This window comes from Sorex fumeus, unplaced genomic scaffold (genome assembly GCF_029834395.1).
Source record: "Sorex fumeus unplaced genomic scaffold, SorFum_2.1 ptg000030l, whole genome shotgun sequence".
Taxonomy (NCBI): Eukaryota; Metazoa; Chordata; class Mammalia; order Eulipotyphla; family Soricidae; genus Sorex; species Sorex fumeus.
In genome coordinates, this window is record NW_026606087.1 from 17,608,489 (window position 1) to 17,629,176 (window position 20,688).

Consider the following 20,688-nt stretch of genomic DNA (forward strand, 5'->3'; position numbering starts at 1 on the left):
AGCACCCAGCACTGCCAGCAATGGCCCGGGAGCACCCAGCCCACAGTGGCCACCACTGGGTGTAGCCACAAAACAAAATAATGAAACAAAACAGGCAACTCAAGCGAAGCATCTTCAGAGGCTGCGGTCAGGGGCCGGGCTTCAGGGTTGAGAGAAAGCAAAGGGGGCTTAGGGGCGGTGCCACGCTCCCCCCCGGGAGCCGCGGACGGCGCCGGGAGGGGTCCGAAACCCCGGCGGTCTCCGGAGAAGTCCCGCGGCGGCCGGGGAGCCACAGGGCTCGGCCCGAGCTCCGGGGACCAGCGCCCCTGTCCCAGCAGCTCAGTCTCGGGGCCCCTCCCCGAGCACCCGCGGGGACGCGCTGACCCGCGAGCCTTGGGCGGGGAGCGGGCGGTGCCAGGGTCCCCAGGGCGCCCCGCCCCCTGAGCCCGCGGGTGGGGAGCGGGGCGCGGCGTGCCCGGCTCTGCACGTGGGTCCGGCGGCGGCGGCGGGCGCGGGCCGGGCGCCCCGGAGCACCGCGGGGCCCACGGCCGAGGAGGAGGTGCGGGCAGGGAGCCGGCGCGGGGGGCTCTCCGGTGGCCCGACGCGGTGCCCGCGGGAGCGCGTCCTCGGGTGAGTGTGACCGCCAGTGGCGGGGGCGCCCTGGTCGCTGGGTGAGTGCGCGCGTCCCCCGACCAGCCGTGTGGGTGTCGCGCGCTCTCTGGGGGGTGCGCTAGGTGACTTCCCGCAGCCGAGGCGTGGGGCGGCGGGGGTGGGGTGCCGGGGAGGCGCCCGAAGGACAGTTAAGCCTGGTCAGGGCACTTTGAAACTGGCAGGCGGTTGCTGGAGGACTGTCCGGAGGGAGACAGGCAGCGGCCCACTCACCTCTCCAGCTAGGGCTGCGCTGGGCGCGCTTGGGGTTCCCCAGAGCCAGCCCGGGAACCCGGAGATGTTGGGGGTTCGGATTTTCCGATTGGGGCCAGCAGCGACTCGTGTTGCGTCCCAGCTCCCCAGCGCCCGGGACTCTGGACCAAGCCTGGAATAACGGAGAGCTCTGGAAGGACAGCGTGGGGCCCGGGGAAGTCTCGGTTAACAGTGAGACAGGTGTGGGGAGAGACACGCGCTGAGAGGCTCTGGGACCCCAAAGACAGCACTGCCCCCGGGGCCCACACCTCTTCTCGGCCCGCCTGTGTTTTATAAAGGGAATGATCAGGATGAGGATATCGGGGTCCGGAGGCACCCACAGTGGCCTCCTCCTCAGAGACCCCCAGCATATTCACAGCTTAGAGATGAGCTGCTTTTGTTGTGTTTGTTTGGGCGGGCGGGTGGGGGTTACATCCAGGGTGCTCCAAGGTTATTCCTGGCACTATGCTCAGGGATCACTCCTGGAGGTTCTCTGCGGCGTGAATCAAACCCGGATCAGCAGAGTACAAGGCAAGCACCTGACTTATGTACTATCTCTCCAGCCTGCCTAACAGACCAGAACTTCTTCTTTAAAAAAAAATTCTTTTTTGAAAATATTTTTATTTTTGGGCTCACACTCAGAAATTATTCCTGGCGGTGTACAAGGAAGCATATGTGATGCTGGGATCGAACCTGGGTCGGCCACATGCAAGGCAAGCACCCTACCTGCTGTACTTCAGCCTCCAGACCTGAATTTCTCAAACCATGACTCATCACCCCATGTGGGCTTATATATGAAGGGGGGGGGGGGTTGCAATTAAAATAAATGTCTTGCGGGGCTGGAGCAATAGCACAGCGAGTAAGGCGTTTGCCTTGCACGCAGCCAACATGGCCGACACAGGTTTGATTCCCAGCATCCCATATGGTCCCCTGAGCACCGCCAGGAGCAATTCCTGAGTGCATGAGCCAGGAGTAACCCCTGAGCGTCGCCGGGTGTGACCCAAAAAGCAAAAAAATAAAAAAAATTAAAAAAATAAATGTCTTGGACAGAAAAATAGCACAAGAGGTAAGGTGCTTGCCTTGCATGCCACCAACCCCAGTTCATTCTCCAGGGCCCCAGGAGTGATCCCTGAGTGCAGATCCAGAAGTAAGGCCTGAGCACCACTGGCTATGGCCCAAAATCAAAAAAGAAAAGAAATGTATTATTTCCAATCAGGAAATGTTTGACTTGTAGGCCCATTTTATATAGCACTCTAATGGGGTCCAGGTAAAGGTGTTTTTTAGTGAAAAGGGGTACAAGTGGATAATGATGCAGAAATTCTGGTTTCAGGGTGGGGATGGGGGCCCTACTCAGCCCTCATCTCCCCCGGGCTAAGCCTCTGCAGAATTTCCTCCCTGAGCCCGGGACTCCAGCTCCAGGACTGCTCCTTGCCAACCAGCCCCTCCCACCTGCCCAGCTCATCACCCTCGAGAAGCCCCCCAGCTTCCCCACAGGCTGTCAAAATGCCCGCCTCCTTTCCCCTTCCTCAGCGGGAGGGCAGAGCTGCCCTGCTTTGGGGCTCAGCTCTCATACCCCCTCCACCAGGCGACCTTGCTAATCCCTGGGTATGGGAACCTCTCCTCGACTTTTACAGCCCCAGGCCAAGAGCTGTTCGCACCTCTGCCCCCTCTTTCCCTCTCCCCAACTCTGGAGTGCCTTGGAGGATGGAATTGGGGTTCCCTCATTCTGTATTGCCAGCAGCTTTTGCAGGGTGAGGCCTGAGAGCAGCAGTGACCCCTGCTCTCACCCCAAGGAGAGTGTCCGCAGTGGCATCTCTTATCACTACCAAGAAGCGGACATAAGAATCAGGCCACCCAATTGGGGGATGCGGTCAGAGCACTGTGCCAGAGGACCACAGGATTTGGAGCATGCAGGTCGTAAGCTCAGTCTCATCCTGCAGACGGAAGGGAGCCGGGCAGGGGAGCCGGCGTCCAAGAGTGTTTTAGACACTGACCGCAGAAACATCACGGTGTTGCGTGATCTCTGAGCCCCTCCTTACCTCCAAGACCAGATATTTCCTTGAACTCTGTGATGCTTCTCCTGGGAATTTGGAGGACGTTCAGGATTCCCCAGTGGCTTCCAGTGGGAGCCAGAGGCCTGTGATAGATCTCATCCCAGGTGTTCCCTCAATTTGCTGAGTGACCCTGGGGAAATTACAACATTTCATCTTTTGGGGAGCAGGGAGGGTGTTGCGCCATGCCCAGCCATGTTCAGGGGCGTCTCCTGGCTCTGGTTATCACTTCTGGTGGTGTCAGGGACCATGCATGGTGTGAGGGGACCAACCGGGACAGGCACATCCAAGTATTACCAGCTGCACTGTCTCCCTGGACCCCGTCCAGCTTACTTTATTTATTTTTTTAAGTAGAACAGGTTTTATTTGGAAAGGTCTTTTAGGGGGGTGGGGTGAGGGTGGGGGTCTGGGAGAATAACATGCTTAAGAGAGAACACAGGCTTCTCCCAAGTGAAGACAGTCCCCGTACACATCCTAGTGTTAGGGTATGACGGTTATGAAAGTGCACATCTCAAGAGGGGACATGCGGGCGACAGGGGCTCGGGCACCACATGTGCTCGGAAGCAACACAAGAGCTCGGGTGGCGTATGCCCCTTTCAACTTTTGAAAGGGCAAACTGGGGGCAGGGGATGTGACTCAGTGGTATAGTGCATGCCTTGTATGAGTGAGGCCCTGGGTCAGATTACCAGCACCACAAAATAAATAAATGAACTTAATGAAATTAATGGCCAGAATGGCCTTTGATGCAGCGCAGTGGTACGATGCGTGCCTTGCATTCTGAGGCTTTGGGTCTGATGCCAACACCGCCCCCACCCCAATAAAAATACATTGTAAATGGCAAGAACAAGTCAGGTCCGCGTCCAGAGGAGGCCCTGGCGAGGGCCCCAGTGAGGGGTTCATGCTGTGGCCCTCAAACTGGGGCACAATTCTCCTCCTCCTCCTCCTCCTCCTCCTCCTCCTCCTCCTCTTCCTCCTCCTCCTCCTCCTCTTCCTCCTCCTCCTCCTCCTCTTCCTCCTCCTCCTCTTCTTCTTCTTCTTCTTCTTCTTCTTCTTCTTCTTCTTCTCTTATCCTCTTCCTCCTCCTCCTCCTCCTCTTCCTCCTCCTCCTTCTCCTCCTCCTCCTCCTCCTCTTCCTCCTCCTTCTCCTCCTCCTCTTCCTCCTCCTCCTCCTCCTCTTCCTCCTCCTCCTCCTCCTCCTCTTCTTCTTCTTCTTCTTCTTCTTCTTCTTCTTCTTCTTCTTCTTCTTCTTCTTCTTCTTCTTCTTCTCTTATCCTCTTCCTCCTCCTCCTCCTCCTCCTCCTCCTCTTCTTCTTCTTCTTCTTCTTCTTCTTCTTCTTCTTCTTCTTCTTCTTCTTCTTCTTCTTCTTCTCTCCTCCTCTTCCTCCTCCTTCTCCTCCTTCTCCTCCTCCCTCGCCTCTCCCCCTCCTCCTCTTCATCCTCCACCCCTCCCCCACCTCTCCTCCTTCCTTCTCCCCCTCTTCCTCCACTTCCTCTATTGTCTTCTCCTCCACCACCTCCTCTTCTTCTCCTTCTCCTCTTTCTTTTTTGTCTGTTTTGTTTTTAGGCCACACCCAGCAGTGCCCAGGACTTACTCCTGGCTCTGTGTTCAGAAATCACTTCTGGTAGGCTCCGGGGACCATTTGTGGTGCCAGGGATCAAACCTAGATCAGCTGTGTGCGAAGGCAAGCTTCTTACCTGCCATACTATCTCTCCGGCCCCTACTGGGGCTTCTGAAGCCCAAGGAGCAGCTTCAGAGTGGGAGAGTGTGGTCAAAGACTTCGGCAACTCTGTGAAGGCAGTGCTGGGCCTCTTCCCTGGCTGTTGTCCTCCGGAGGGCTCACTGCCCCTCTCATACCAGCTTTGTCATCTGCACATTGGTTCTGATCATGCTAGCTTCTCCCGTGCAAGGCTCCAAGAAGCCTCCAGATGGTTCCCAGGATAGGGCTTTGCAAACTGTAAAGCGCCATGCGCAGGGGAGGAATGTGACTTTTGTGGACTTAAATGCATCTGAAGACAGTCATGGAGCACGATGTGGTCCTGACAACCCACCTGTGCCTCACTGTGGTCTTCCCCCAGCAGTGGGTAAGACAGTCAGTGCCAGGGAAGGGCTGCCTTGCAAGTGCAGTGAGAGGAGCTGGTGGACCTGCCTGGTGCCCCCAAGACCCAGACTTTTCCGCAGAGCAGTCTGAGCTGCCCGGTCACAAGGCTTCCCCTCACCTCTGTCCTGGCCTAGGGGTTAGAGGCTGTCAGGTCAGGTCAGGCCCACTTTCTCTGTGTGCCCATGCCACACAGTCCAGGGCAGCGGGGTCTGGGGACAGCTTGTGGTGCCAGAAGGAGGCCTTGCTCCCTCGAGGGCATGGGCACCTCACTCCCCTGCCCCCCTTCTTCTGGGGAGAGCCTGAGTCTGGGAGATGAGCTCCTGCTGGGCTGGTGGACAGCCAGGATCCCTGGGCACGCCTCTCCCTACCCCTGGGCCCCCGTCCCTGCCATTGCAGAGACTTGGGTGGGGGGTGCTGGCTGCCATCTGGGCCCACGCGGGGGCGAGAGGGCGCGGTTCCTCCCATTGTGCCTTGAGTCTGGCCGTGCTCACCCTCCCGCACACGCCTCCGCTCCATCCCCAGGGGCACCATCTTTGCAAAGGTCAGTTTTGACTGTGTCCTTTCTGCTCCCGTCCTGCCAGCCTCTCCATTGTCCCCCAGCCAGGGCCCGAGCGCCACAGCTGTCGCATAAGCCTTTTCACGTGAGGCTCTCCCCGACGCTGGCTGACATCCAGCAGTCTCTCTGGCCTTGGATTTCCCCAGACTGGTCACAGTATCAGACACCTGCATGTGCACGTGACCCTTGGTCCATCTGGGGGCTCACCCTGCAAAGCCTAATCACCCATCAGATCCCACCTCAAAGACCCTCTTCTCCAGGAAGCTCTCCCTGACTGCCTTCTTGGGGCTGCTGGTGGTGAGATCGGCAGCCTGGCTCCTTGCTGGCCCTTGCTGAGACTCAGTCCCACGTCCTTTCTCCCCACCCCGGCTGGAGAGGCCCAGGACTCACTTTGCCTCATCCGAGACAGGGAGCCCGTGTTTGCCAAGACTGCGGCTCCTGGGAAAGTGACTGGTGATCGTGACTGTCGCTCAGGGAATGCTCAATCCCCACAGCGATCAGAGTGACCAGTCAGGGACGAGGAGGCCCTGAGTGCTCACTCCTGGAACCAGAGCATTGGCAGAGGCCTCGGACCCTCAGGACGAGGACACAGACCCCAGGAGGGTGGGTGCCCAGCTGGTGGGCACTGTTCCCTCGCTCCCCAGGACCTACCCCCCTTCTTTTCAGGGGATCCTTCCTGCTTTCCAAATATCCTGCATTTGCTCTGTTTTTAGTGGGGGTTTTAGTTGGGGGGGGCGCGGGTGGAGTGAGACCCACACCTCAAGCTGTACTCAGGGCTTACTCTTGGCTCTGCACCCAGAAATCACTCCTGGCAGTGCAAGAGGGACCATACGGGATTCTGGGGATCAAACCCGGGTTGGCCACGTGCAAGGCAAATGCCCTCCCTGCCATCCTATCACTCCGGCTTTTGCTCTTTTTAGCTGGTGTGAAATAGTTTTACTGAGGGAGGAGAGAGGTTCTAAGGTAAGCGTGGGATGACAGAGGGGTCTCCACGCCCCTGTGCTCCTGAATGCCCCTGGCAGGAGACTGTTCTCACCGCTCTGCCCTGGTGCGGGCCGACCCCTGCTGAGAAGCGTCCCCTGTGTGCAGCTCACCAAGGACAGTGCGTGCTTTCGCCTGCCCTGGAGCACTGCCCACTCATCTCACCCTTCCCCACCAGTCTCAGTGGGCCCGTGAGGCTCAGAAAGGGTAATGCACTTAGCCCGGACTGCACAGTCCCTGTGTTGCTCCATGCTGGTTTTTCCTCTGGCATCTGGTTGGGTACCCTTGGGTGCCCGGGGTTGGGTGCAGCCTTGGCTCCTGCCATGTGGTCCTGAGCTGCGTCTGGGGAGCAATGGGGTGCTCTAGCACACCGGGTTTGGTCGTGACTTAGTAGCCCTGCCCCGGGCCGGGGTGGGGAGGAGGGGCGGTCAAGCTTGCTTGAGTAAGATCCCTTCCTCTTGAGGATTCTGGGTTGCCTGGTCAGAAGTGAGGCCCCTGGCCAGGCTCACACAGACCCGCTGAGCTGCATGCATCTGGTAGAAGACCCCCACAGACAGGATCCTTGGAGCCTCTGAGGTGGGAGAGAACTGCTTGGGGGGGGGGGGCGGGAGTCGGCAGTAGAGCCCCCCAGGCCCTCTGTGTGAGGCTGTGGCCTTCTACCTGCAAGAGTGCTCCGGAGATAACATCTGAGGTTTCCTCCCGCCAGCGCTCTCCCCAGACCAGCTGAGCACTTGTGGTGCAAGGCCAGGCCACGGGGCTGTTTCTGCCCAGTGGGGCGGGGAGCAGGTGTGTGGGGGAGGGTGCGCTGCCCTGTCCTCTCCACAGCTGCGTCCTGTCCCCATCCAGCTCTGGCCTCTCCTCTGCCCTCAAACCCAGGGGTATTGGTCCTTCACATACTATATGAGTTCATTTCTGTTTTTATTCTGTTTGGTTTGGGGAGGGGGAGGCTATACCAGGCAGTGCTCAGGGGTCACTCCTGGCTCTGCACTGAGGAATCACTCTTGGCTGTGATGTTGGGGGGTGGGGGGAACCATATGGGGTGCCGGGAATTGAACGCAGGTTGGCCACGTGCAAGGCAAGCGCCCTCTCTGCTGTGGCTGTGCTGTCGCTCACTGGGCCTCTTCCCTCTCCACCCACCTGCCTCTGCCCCTCCCCCAGTGCAGCTCCTGTGGGCTCTTTCAAGAGGCCTCCCCTCCCCCCAGGTTCCCCTTAGGGGCGCCCATTCCTGATCACCCTGTGTTGTCCGTGCTGGTTTCTGAGCCCCCCCCCAACCTCGGCACAGCTTCTGGGCTCCCAGACATCCTGCGCATGCCCAGACCTGCACCCTCGGGGTAGGGTGAGGAGAAAAGGGGTGTGGTGACAGCTGGTTCCTGTGGGGTCACCCTGCACAGGCCTCCCTTCTGAGGGCGCCCCGCATTCCTCAGAGATGCAGGCTGTCACTTTATGACTTTGTGCTCAGCCTGTCATTGTGGGGGTTGCCCCCCCTCTGCCTTCCTGAGACTCCCCCCCCCCCCCTTGACTGTATCTTTCTACCCTGATTTCACAGGATGAGTCTCAAGGAGCCAAAGCTGGGGCCAGAAGGACATAAGGGGTCAGGCTTTTGCCTTGCATATGGCTGATCGGGTTCAATCCCCGGCACCCCATAGCTCCCCTGGGCCCACCGGATGTGACCCCTGAGTACAGAGCCAGGAAATCAGTCCTGAGCAGCCAGGTGTGTCCCCAAACTCCCCCATCAAATAAACGTAATGAAACCCATGGCGCGGTGAGACAGGCGCCCTTCTTAGGCTGACGGGAAGTGAGACTGTGAGTTGTGTGCCTGCAGCCGGAAAAGGTGCGCCAGGAGTTCCCAAGCCCACCTGCCCCAGGCCCTCCCTGCACTCACAGCTGTTTGTGGCTCAGGGTCTCCGTCTGCCCCCATAGCACCCACCCCTGCAGGAGGAAGGGAGCTGGACTTCCAGAATGGTGACAGTTCCTCTGCCCGGCCAGGCTGGACAGGGCCAGTGGTGGGTGTCAAGGGGGCAAGCAGAACATTCCAGAGCCACCCTATTCAGGAGCTGGAATGTGGTCCAGCCACCCTGGAAATTCCCCAAGAGCCTGGGAACTGCCTGGCCCCTCCTCCCGGCTGTGGGTTGTGACGGCAGCCACGGGGAGAAGGCAGAGCATAGAGCCAGCAGGAGCCAGTGTGGAGCAGACCAGAACCAGAGCCGCAGGCGAGGGCCCTGCTCGGCATTAGTGACCTTGGGCTGTGCTCTCTGGCCTTAGCGTTCCCACCTGTGAGATGGGCACAAAAGCCCTAATGACCATTTCCTGTCTCTATGAGGGCAGTCAGGAGGATGCCTCTTTGCCCCCCGCAGATAGCCAAGCAGACAGACAGAGAGAGCCAGGGAGCTTCCAGGAGGACCCGGGGCCTGGCGGGCTGGAGGCTGCGATCTGTGCCCTGAAAATGCTCAGCGCATCCTTGGAGGAGCAGTAGAACCCAGGCATGGGGTTAGCGCCAAGGCTCAGCACTTGCGTTGCAGGTGTCAGAACATGGGGCGGGGCTCCTGGAGTGGTGTAACCTAGGACTGTTTTGCTGGGCTCAGTTTCTTTTTTCTCTTCGTTAGTGCTCGCGGTGCGCGGGGCTTGGCTCTGAGCGTGGATCACTCCTGGCGGTGCTCAGGAGCCTCTGTGTGGTGTGAGGGATGGGATGAGGGTCAGCCGTGTGCAAGTCAAGGCGCCCTTCCTGCTCCGCTTCTCCCTGGCCCCACTTTGCTGGGCTGGAGACAGCAAGATGGGCTTCAGGCAGAGACTTAGTGGGTCTTGGCGGGGATTAGGGGGACACACAGCCAGGATCCTATCAGTTGGGGCTTGAGTACCAGGCTTAGAATTTGCCTGGCAAAAGAGAACGTAAAAGAGAGGGTAGGTTTGGGGATCTGGGGGTTTTGATCTTATTTTGTAATTTTGGGGTCACAGCGGGTAGGGCGTTTGCCTTGCACGCAGCCATCATGGCCGACCCGAGTTCGATTCCTCTGCCCCTCTCGGGAAGCCCGGCAAGCTACCGAGAGTATCTCGACCACATGGCAAAGCCTGGCAAGCTCCCCGTGACGTATTCGATATGCCAAACACAGTAACAACAAAATCTCACGATGGATACGTTACTGGGACCGCTGGAGAAAATCGATGAACAATGGGAGGACAGTGACAGTGACAGGGGTCACATTCAGCAATATTCAGGAGTTACTCCTGGCTCTGGAGCGATAGCACAGTGGTAGGGCGTTCGCCTTACAAGCGGCCAACATGGTCGACCAGAGTTCGATTCCTCCGCCCCTCTCGGAGAGCCCGGCAAGCTACCGAGAATATTTGATATGCCAGACACAGTAACAACAAAGTCTCCAATGGAGACGTTACTGGGCCCGCTCGAGCAAATCGACGATCAACGGGAGGGCCTTTACCTTACCTTACCTTTACTCCTGGCTCTGTGCTCAGCAAGCACTCCTGGCCGGGTAAGGGATCATATGCAGTGCCCGGGATCAAAATCAGGTTGTTTGCAAGGCAAGTGCCTTCCCCGCTGTACTATCACTCCAGCCCCAGTTTTTGGTATTTCCTTAATTTATCTTTCTTAAGACAACATGACTTACAAAGCTGTTCGTAATAGAGCTGTTTCAGGGATACGGTGTTGCAGGAACTATCCTACCACCAGTGTGACCTCCGCCATCACTGTCCTCAGGTTCCTTCCGCCCTGCAGAGCTTGCCCCCTTGGCGGGTGTATAACACATTTATTTCACGTTGCTTTCTCTGATTTTTTCACTTTACTGTTTGGTCGAACCTTGGGCTTCACTTATGCAAGGCACGTGCTTCATGCTCGTATCCTTAGCCTGGAAGAGCCTGGAGCTGACAGTTTTTCAGGCTAATCTGTGCTTTTGGAAGACCCGAGTCTACGCTTAGGCAGAGGGAGAGGAGGGGCGGGTGCAGGGTGCTCTGGCCTCCTGGAGGGAGAGGAAGGCCTGAGTGCCAGGGTGGAGAGGGGCACCTCAGCCCCCTCACTGGTTGAACTCTCAGGCCCAGGATGGGAAGAGACGTTGGCCAGGCACACTGGCGGTCGGGCCCTGGCAGCATGGCGACGGAGGCCTGTCTGGAAATGGGAGGGTGGGTTTTAGGAGGCGCTGATTTCTGCCACTGTAGGAAGCAGACTGAAAAGGCCATGAGCCTTGGGCTGGAGTGATAACACAGCGGGTAGGGCATTTGCCTTGCATGCGGCTGACCTGGGTTCGATTCCCAGCATCCCATATGGTTCTCCCAGCACTGCCAGGGATAATTCCTGAGTGCAGAGCCAGGAGTAACCCCTGAGCACCGCCAGGTGTGACCCCCCCCCCAAAAAAAAGGCCATGAGCCTGGGTGGAAAGGTGGAATTGTCACCTTGTCCCTCAACTGCAGAAATGGGAAATGGCTCCCAACCGTCTGGCCCTATCAGCCTGAGAGGACTATGAGGTATATCAGGAAAACAGCGGCTGGAAGGCACTGCCCAGTGCACTCACTGCCTCCCCCCGTCTTTACTTTTTTCTCCTTCCCACCCCCTACACACACACACACACACACACACACATGCACGCACACTGCCTTTCTAGCTTGGGAACCTGACCACAGAGCTCAGACCCCACCCTCCAGTGCAGGAGCAAGGCAGATAGAAAATAAAGGAAAGAATGGAAATAAAAAACCACCTTGTGATGTGCTGAGGTTCTCAGCCTGGGAAGCATCCCCTGGTGGGAGTCCAGGGCCTGGACTCTTATCTGGTCTCTATCCCCAGCTTCCTGTGAGGCTGTGAGCCTCGGGGCTCTCCTGCCCATGAGAACTTGTTGCGGGGAATTGTGAGGGTGCCTCAGGCCCTGACTATCGAGGAATGTGAGTATGTGTGTCTGTGAGTGACAAGGGTGCCCTGCCCGGTGCCGTATCTGTGCATCAGGGCGTGGCCAGGCCGTGAGTGTTCATGGGGGTTTGCAGCACCTGTGCGGGTGGCAGGGTCCCAGAGGGAGACCCGGCTGGGGCAGAACTCAGCTGAGCGTGTGCACCGGGCTGGGGGCGACACAGCCCCTGAGGAACAGGCCCTGGGGACTCTGCTCCCCCCTGCAGGATATAGGGGTACCACCCTCCTGTGAAAGCAGGGGACCTAGGGAGAGAGGTCAGAGAGCTGGAGGACCTGAGTAAGGGTAGACAGCTGGGCTGGGGGTGGCTCCCGTGGTCACCTCTGCCTCTTCCGGCGCAGGTGTCGCAGCCTGGCTGGCTTGTCCCAACCTAGTGCCCATGCTTTACCCACCAGGCCGGCCTGCCTGGAGAAAGGCGGCAAGCTGGGCAGGGCCCCGACCAGGGGACCTGTTTTTCCTGTTCGCCAAAGGGTCCAGGCGTGTGCGTTCATGAGTGAAGAGGCTGAGCAGGCGCAGAGCATCCTGACGCGAGAGCAGGGCCTGGTCAGGTATGGGCAGGTGCGTACGGGAAGGTGCGGCCGGTGGTCAGAGCCGGGGCGGGCATGCGGGAGCAAGTGTATGCACTGGAGCGGGGGTGGATCAAGGCATCCCTGCCCGCTCGCCCCTCCCTGGCCGCCAGGAGGCCGTGAGTGCATTGGAGCTAGACAGTCCTGAGTGGCAAACCCACTTTTTTTCGTTTTGGCTTTGGGGCCACACCCAGCAGTGCTTGGGGGTTACTCTCAGCTCAGTGGTGTTCAGATGGACCCCAGGGCTCCTGCGTGTAAAGCACGTGCTCCAGCCCTTTAGGGCATCTCCCCTACCCCAACCAAGGTTTGGATCCCTGGCACTGTGACCCTGAACAGGCCCCTGACGCTGGGAGAATTGAATGACGGGTGAGTGGGAGTGGCATGGCCAGGCCTGCTCCCTGGCAGGAAGTGGGGTAATGTGGGGGCGGGTTCCTGCATGGCCTGAGTCACAGCTGGACATGCCATAGGCTTTTGGGTGACCATGACAAGACCCGGAGATTCTGCCTCTGATCTGACTGCTGAGTCACAAAGGTCGAAGGGATCCAGAGACCAGAAGGCAGAGGTGAAGGGGTACTGGCACTCGGCTACAGGGTGTGGTGACATTCTTTGCCTGAAAAATTAACACGATTGCAAGTCACGGCACCTCCACTTAAAAAAGAAAAATAAAAGTAGGGGCCAGAGGGCTAGTACAGTGGATGAGGCACCCTATATGGTCCCTCGAGTTCCTTGAGGGGTGATCCCTGAGCACAGAGCCAGGAGAGCTGCTGGGTGTAGCACAAAAATAAAAACAAATCAAAAGTTGTTGACTCAGGCAGCTGACCCATCATCTCCTGAAGGCCCGGGTCCAGTTCCTCTCCTGCCAATGTTCCCAGGCCCGGCCCTGAGGGGCTGTCCCCCAAAGAGCAGAAGGCCAGCGGTGACCCCTGCCTGCCTCGAGGCAGCAAAGAGGTATTTGCTTGTGTGGGGCCACATCCAGCCAGTGCTGGGGTTACTCACGGCGCTTCTCGGGACCAAGTGAGATCAAGCCCAGAGCTCCTGCAGGCAAAACACATGCTCAGACTCTTCAGCCCTGCGGAGAAATCTCTGGGTGTAATCGTTCTCTGAGAGCCACTCAGAGGAAGAACGGGGAGAGCCTCTGTCTTAAAGGTTTGTCTCCTCTGGCTCCCACTCCTCTGGGCTTGCCTCATTCACTCACTCAGTTACTCACTCACTCACTCACTCACTCACTCACTCAGTCACTCATTCACTCATTCAGTCACTCATTTACTTAGTCATTCACTCACTCATTCATTCATTCGCTCACTCACTCATTCACTCAGTCACTCAGTCTCTCAGTCTCTCACTCAGTCACTCATTTACTTAGTCATTCACTCACTCATTCATTCATTCACTCACTCACTCATTCACTCAGTCACTCAGTCTCTCATTCTCTCAGTCACTCATTTACTTAGTCATTCACTCACTCGGTCACTCATTCTCTCACTCACTCAGTCACTCATTCACTCACTCAGTCACTCATTTACTTAGTCATTCACTCACTCATTCATTCATTCACTCACTCACTCATTCACTTAGTCACTCACTCACTCAGTCACTTAGTCTCTCATTCTCTCACTCAGTCACTCATTTACTTAGTCATTCACTCACTCACTCATTCACTCAGTCACTCAGTCACTCATTCACTCAGTCACTCACTCATTCAGTCATTAAGTCACTCACTCAGTCACTTAATCACTCACTCACTCATTCAGTCACTCACTTAGTCACTCACTCACTCATACATTCACTCACTCACTCACTCATTCATTCAGTCAGTCACTCACTCACTCAGTCACTCACTCATACATTCACTCAGTCACTCAGTTACTCACTCATTCATTCACTGTCATTCAGTCACTCATCCATTCACTTATTCACTCTCTCACTCACTAATTCACTCATTCATTCACTCATTTACTCATTCATTAATTCACTCACTTATTAATTCACTCATTCACTCACTCATTCTCTCACCCTTATGCGTTCATTTGCGCATTCATACACTCACTCTCTCCCTCTTCTCCTACTTGCTTTTTCCCCCTTTTTTGGGGGGGGGGTCACACCTGGCGATGCACAGGGGTTACTCCTGGCTCTGCACTCAGGAGTTACTCCTGGCTGTGCTCAGGATGCTGGGAATCAAACCCAGGTCGTCCGCATGCAAGGCAAACGCCCTACCCTCTGTGGTTTCTCTCCAGCCCCAAGTCCTACCTGCTTTGAATCGGGTCTTTTGCGAGATGACAGGGACAAAGAAGCAGATTAACCCAGTCCTCAGAGAGCAACTGGAATGTTGGGGAGGAGGAAGATAAATGTGTGGAAAGACAAATTCCCAGCGACACACTGAGCGTTGGTGGGAGGTGGTGGGAGCGCCTCAGAGATGAAGTGACATTTGAAAAGAGGCGTGAGGAGTGGGTCGGAGGAAGTGCAACGTGGTTGGTTCTGGAAAGGCTTTTGAGGCCCAAGGGAGAGCATGTGGACAGGCAGGGAAGCCTGGCAGGGCCCTTACGGGGCTGTGGCCTCCTCCAGGCCAAGAGCTGCTCAGAGCAGGCTGAGCACGGAGCAGCTGGGGGTGGGAGTGGGGTTAGGGGGAGCCAGCACTGTCTCTGGAGGGGTGCAGGGGGCTAGGAGAAGCAGAGAAGAGGGCTGGGGCTGGGGACCGCTACCTCTGTGAGTGGGCTCTAGGGGGGAGGGATGCACCTATTGGCAAGCAGCCCTGGAGGGAGAGGGCGGGCAGGGTCAGTCTGGATGTCGGCCACGGTGATGGAGTTGCCAGCTGGCCGGGGCGGGCGAGGCCGGATGTCTCCACACAGGTGGAAGGGCAGCTCCCTGCTCCGTGGGCACCCGGGGAAGTCGCCGCCCTCCATGTCAGAGATTCCACTGAGGGGGATGAGCGAATCTTCTGGGCGAAGCCCCCGGCCCTGCACTGGGAGAGACCCCAGGCCCACCTCCTGGGTGTGTGCCTCCTGGGAGCACGGAGTGGGGAACAGAAAGAGAGCAATTTCAGGGTTTGAGGCCAGGGTATTCAGACCTCAGGAGTCCCAGAAGCATTTGGGGTGGCCTGAGGATGTGGGAGGGAGTTGGGCATGCCCACCGGTGTCCCTAGCTGGGGCTGGGACCCTCTGCAGCCCCTCAGACTCTCCTCAGGTCTCCAGGCTCTTCCTGGTACGTCCCCAAATGCCAGGACCAGCTTCACTGCTCCCCTGATGCCTCTTTGCGCTCCCCATACTCACTGTGTCCAACATGACACGAGTTCCTCCCTTCCCCTCATGCACTCCTCCTGACCCCAGAGCCAGCCCTCCCACTACCTCTCTCTCCTGCCTCCTTCATCAGGGCCAACTTCTCGCCCTCACCCCCCACAGCCCTCTCCCCTCAGGTCCAGTGATTTCTCAGGAGAGGAGTGGCTGCAGGCCTCAGATGGACACCATAAAACTCAGAGCCAGTGAAGATGGGGGGTAGGGGAGGCAGGGAAGAGTGAGTGAATGAGTAAGTGAGGGAAGGAGGGAGTGAGGGAGTGAGGGAAGAAGGAAGGGAGAGAGTGAGTGAATGAGTGAGTGAGCAAGAGAGAGAATGAGTGAGGGAGTGAGTGAATGAGGGAGTTAGGGAATGAGTGAGTGAGGAGGGAATGAGTGAGGGAGAGAGTGAGGGAGTGAGTGAATGACTGAATGAAGCAAGTCCAGAGGAACGGGAGCCAGAGGAGACTAGCCTTCAGATGCAGTGGAAGGGTGACTGGCTGATGCACCTGGTGGGGAGCACCACTGAGCGGGGCTTGGAGCACGTCAGTCCTCCCCACCCCTTCACACTGTTCAAAGTGTGTTTAGCTTCTTTCCAAGTCCTAGCTAGCATTCCTCTAATTTCAGCCTGTACTCTGGATTTTTTTTGGGGGGTGGGGGGCGCCACACCTGATGGTGCTCAGGGATCACTGCTGGCCTGGCAGGACTTGGAGGACCACAGGAGGTAGTGGGGATCGAACCCAGGTCAGCCACATGCAAGGAAAATGCTTTACCAACTGCACTATCATGCTGGCCCCTATCCCTCTGGGATCTTTGGGTCCATTTTCCGTCCCCAGACTTCCATATCTGTCCCCATCCTCCTGCCCAGAAGAGACTCATTGGTTCTGTATTGACTTTGGGGGGGAGGTATGGGGAGAGGGGAGGGGGGAGGGGGGAGGGAAAGGGTGGAGTGAGGCAATGGTTTGGGCCACACCTGGTGGTGTCAGGGCTCTTTCTGTCTATGTGCTCAGGAGTGACCCCTGGTGGTACTGGGGACCATATGTGGGCCCCTACTGCTGAGCGGGGCGACTCCCCAGTGACAGGGCTGCTGGTGAGAGAGGAAGGGGCGGGGGCCTTGTCACTGGGCAGTCAGATCCACAGCCCATTACATACCATTAGGGACAAGGTAGGGGTGTTAATCATGCCTGGTGGGTGTAGGCAGCTCGGTCAGCCCAGAGGAACTGATAGTCCCACAAGAGAAGCCCCCTCTGTCTTCTTTGCCTTCACTCCCATCTTCCGATACTCTTCAGAGGCACACTGTTTTGTATTTTTGGCTTTTTGGGTTTTTTGAGAGGAGGCTGGTGGTTTGGTGTGGGGCCACACCCGGAAGTACTTAGAGTTATATTTGGCTTTGCACTCAGGAATCACTGTGGGCAGTGCTCAGGGGACCATATGGGAGGCTGGGGACCAAGGTTGGCTGCATGCAAAGAAAACGCCCTCCCCGCTGTATATGGCTATGGTGCAGAGGGACATTCTTCCATCTGCTAGTCTCATAATACTGCTATTTGAGGGTACGGAAAGTGCCAGAATACAGGATACTTTAAAGAGTATTTGCTTGTTGTTGAAGGGAAATACACACTGGTGAAGGAAAGGGTGCTGGAACATTGACTAAAACTCAACCATGAACAACTTTGTAACTGTATCTCACAGTGATTCAATAAATTAAAAAATAAATTAAAAAGCATTTGCAGCAGGCCTGGCAGATGGCTCAGTGCACTTAGCACTGCATGTGGGAAGCCCAGGTTCGACCCTCAGTGCTGCGTAGTGCCCTGAGCACTGCCTGGTGTGACCGCTGGGCACAGAGCCCGGAGCAGCCTCTGAGCAGTGCAAACCAAAATCAAAAACAAAACAAGCAAAATTGCTGAACAATTGAATGAAAGTCTGCAGAGGGAGAACTCTGGAAGTGTGCCCCTAGATACCAAAATATCAGGCACGGAACCAGAGCCTCCCCAGAGGGCAGGGAGACGAAAGAAGGCAAAGAACTTTCCAGGGTTCCATCCTGGACACGCAAAACAAAAACAAACAAAATTGTGGGAGATAATGCCTCCAGGAAGCCACGAGATAGCAAATGCCCCAGCTCTGAGACAGGTGTGGGGTTTGCCAACATCCAAGGTCCCTTTCCATGAGTCTGAAATGGTGCCCTTAGGGGCCTCCAGATCTTCAGGATTTAGAGTCCAGAACTCCAGATCTAGCAATCTGAGACCCTAGAGTCAGGTAGTTTATTTTAATGTAAAATGTAAGAGGCCAGATGGTAAGTATTTTAGACTTTTTTGGTAGGAGGGAATGTTTGGGGGCCCCACTCGGCTATGCTCAGGGGTTACGTCTGGCTCTGTCACTCCTGGTGGTCCTCGGGAGCATGTATGAGATGTCAGGGATCAAACCCAGGTTGGTCAGGTTGGTCACACGCAAGGTGAGTGTCCTACCTGCTGTTTTATAGCTCTGACCCCCAGTATTTTAGACTTTGGTGTGGTTGTGTTCCAATAAATCTTTATCAACAAAAACAGATTAGTAGGCCAAACCTGCAACAAGATTAGAACTGCTGGCCCCCGGGCTCCCGAACACCAACTCAGGAGGATCCTTGCTCAGAAAAAAAAGGGGATAGTGGCAGGGGGAATAGCAGCTAAGTAGAATATCTGTCCTTAGGATGTAGTTTGCTCAAAATTTTGTGCTAAAATTTTAGACAGGTAGGACCCTGACTTTCATTATCTCGTTCCTTCTTGAGGTTCCAGGATTTGGAGGGTCTCCGGGGAGGGCCAGGTGAGCTGGCAACAAGGTCTTAAGACTGGACAAGACAGGTCTTCTCTGGGGGGTGCAAGAGTTTGGATAGCTCCTGGCCATGCTCACGGGGCCATCTGCACTGCTGAGGCTCGAACCCGGATCAAACCCCATGCAAAGAAGTGCCCACCTGCTGTAGATCTCTCCGGCCCAGGACGGGCAGGTCTTTCAGGGAATCGCAGGCCCTTGGGGCCCCTTGGTCGCCGTTCTCATGGCTGTCTTCCCCACCTGTCCCTTGCAGGGTGATGGCCTCGGGCCCCTGGAATGGCACCTTCAATGGCACCTGGGACGGAGATGAGCTGGGCTACAAGTGCCGCTTCAACGAGGACTTCAAGTACGTGCTTCTGCCCATGACCTACGGGCTGGTGTGCGTGCTGGGGCTGGGGCTGAACGCGGTGGCGCTCTACATCTTCCTGTGCCGCCTCAAGACCTGGAACGCCTCCACCACCTACATGTTCCACCTGGCCATATCCGACGCGCTCTACGCGGCCTCGCTGCCGCTGCTGGTCTACTACTACGCGCAGGGCGACCACTGGCCCTTCGGCGTGGCGCTCTGCAAGCTGGTGCGCTTCCTCTTCTACACCAACCTCTACTGCAGCATCCTCTTCCTCACCTGCATCAGCCTGCACCGCTGCCTGGGCATCCTCAGCCCGCTGCGCTCGCTGCGCTGGGGCCGCGCCCACTACGCGCGCTGGGTGGCGGCCGGCGTGTGGGCGCTGGTGCTGGCCTGCCAGGCGCCCGTGCTCTATTTCGTCACCACCCGGGCCCGCGGCAACCGCACCACGTGCCACGACACGTCGGCGCGCGAGCTCTTCGGGGACTTCATGGCCTACAGCTCCGTCATGCTGGGGCTGCTCTTCGCCGCGCCCTTTGCCATCATCCTGGTGTGCTACGTGCTCATGGCACGGCGGCTGCTGAAACCCGCCTACGGGACCAGCGGGGGCCTGCCGCGCGCCAAGCGCAAGTCGGTGCGCACCATCGTGCTGGTGCTCATCGTCTTCACCCTCTGCTTCCTGCCCTTCCACGTCACGCGCACCCTCTACTACTCCTTCCGCTCGCTCGACCTCAACTGCTCCACCCTCAACGCCGTCAACATGGCCTATAAGATCACCCGGCCGCTGGCCAGCGCCAACAGCTGCCTCGATCCCGTGCTCTACTTTCTGGCCGGGCAGAAGCTGGTGCGCTTTGCCAGGGACACCAAGCCGCCCACAGAACCCGGGCTCAACAACCAGAACTTCCAGCGGCTCAAGTCCAGGAGAATGAAGACGCGGAGGGCCACCGAGGCGCTGGCCAACGGTGAGGAGTTCCGGCAGACAGAGTCCACGCCAGCTGGGAGCGAGAGCACCAAGGACATCCGGTTATAGGACCTCACCGTGCACGCCTAGGACAGGGTGGAGGCGGAGGGGTTAGCGTTTGTTGCAGCGGGGTGGTCTCCCCACGTGAGACCATCGGGACTCATGCTTCGGTTTGGTAGGAGCTTAGGATCCCCTCCGTGATCTGGAGAGACCAACAGGCCTCCAGCTGCCCTCCCCCAATCCCATTTATATGTGTGAGCTGGGCAACGCGGCTTTCAGGGAGGCAAAGTTTCAGCCCCCGTGCCCACGTCAAGGTCTGGGGCTGGAGGCCCCGCACAAGTCAGACAGAGACAAGCTGAGAGAGGGCCGGGAGGTCTGGGCCCGAGGCCCCAGGCACAGGGCCCTGCAGCTGCCCAGAGGACCATGGTGAGGAGCAAGGACTGACCCAGAGGAGAACTTTGGGCAGGGCTGGGTGCCCCAATGGGCTCAGCTCTGCAGCGCACCCCAGCCCGAGAGATGAATGTCTGCTTGGCCCTCTGGGCCAGGGCCTGGGACGCTGTCACTTTTACTAAAGATGTTATTCCTGCACCTTCTTGCATGCTGCGTGTTGGTGGGCTGGGTGGCATCTGCCCCCTGCCCCTCCCCCAACCGAGCTGCCTTCCCACTAGCTGCCTCCATGGTGGGCTCACGTCAAGGTGGGTGCAAGTGGAAGCAGGTAGGGTGGCTGGCACCCTGGGGTCCAGGAGCCCGTCCCTGCCCGCCTTTCCTGATAATGAACTGGCTCCTGGGTGACCCAGGCCCACAGCCCAAGGTGCTGGGGGAGGAGGGCTGGAGGGGCAGGGGGTGCAGTGCGGGGTTCAGACTCGGGGCCCGTGCATGCCAGCATGAGCCCTCACCCCAGTCCATTAGCTTCTAGAAGGTTCCGCTCCACTTCCTCTGCTCCTGCCCCTCCCACCTCCTTGGGCCCCTTCTGCGGATCACAATGGGGCATCCTGGGGTGGCTCCTCTTCAAGCCAAGCCCCACAGTTCCCTCAGGTGACAGGTCAGCCCAGACCCTTGTTGGACTGAGATGTGCCCTGGGGTGCTGTTCCCTCCCTGCCGCGGGAGCCCCTCTGAGCCTCCTCACCGTCACCCCCACTCTCCCTGGGTCATTTTTCTGATGCTCCAGCAAACTGCTTAAGTGATCCCCACCCCAGGTCGCAAGGACCCCTCTCCAGGGGACCCTGTGTACAGTGTCACTATGACTTTGGGTGCTCCTGAAATGTGATTGGGTTATTCCCCCA

General features: G+C 57.6%; 1 protein-coding gene across 1 annotated transcript; it reads left to right on the forward strand.

The window, feature by feature from the left end:
- Nucleotides 1-454: 454 nt before the first annotated feature.
- Nucleotides 455-19,986, forward strand: P2RY2 (purinergic receptor P2Y2). The gene is made up of 2 exons (XM_056116014.1): nt 455-609; nt 18,352-19,986. The coding sequence occupies exon 2, from the start codon at nt 18,356-18,358 to the stop codon at nt 19,472-19,474; it is 1,119 nt and encodes a 372-aa protein (XP_055971989.1). The 5' UTR covers nt 455-609; nt 18,352-18,355; the 3' UTR covers nt 19,475-19,986.
- The last annotated feature ends 702 nt before the right edge of the window (nt 19,987-20,688 follow it).

Excerpts from the sequence above, each read along its gene's own strand:
- P2RY2 (XM_056116014.1), top strand. The coding sequence starts at position 18,356 with ATGGCCTCGGGCCCCTGGAATGGCACCTTCAATGGCACCTGGGACGGA.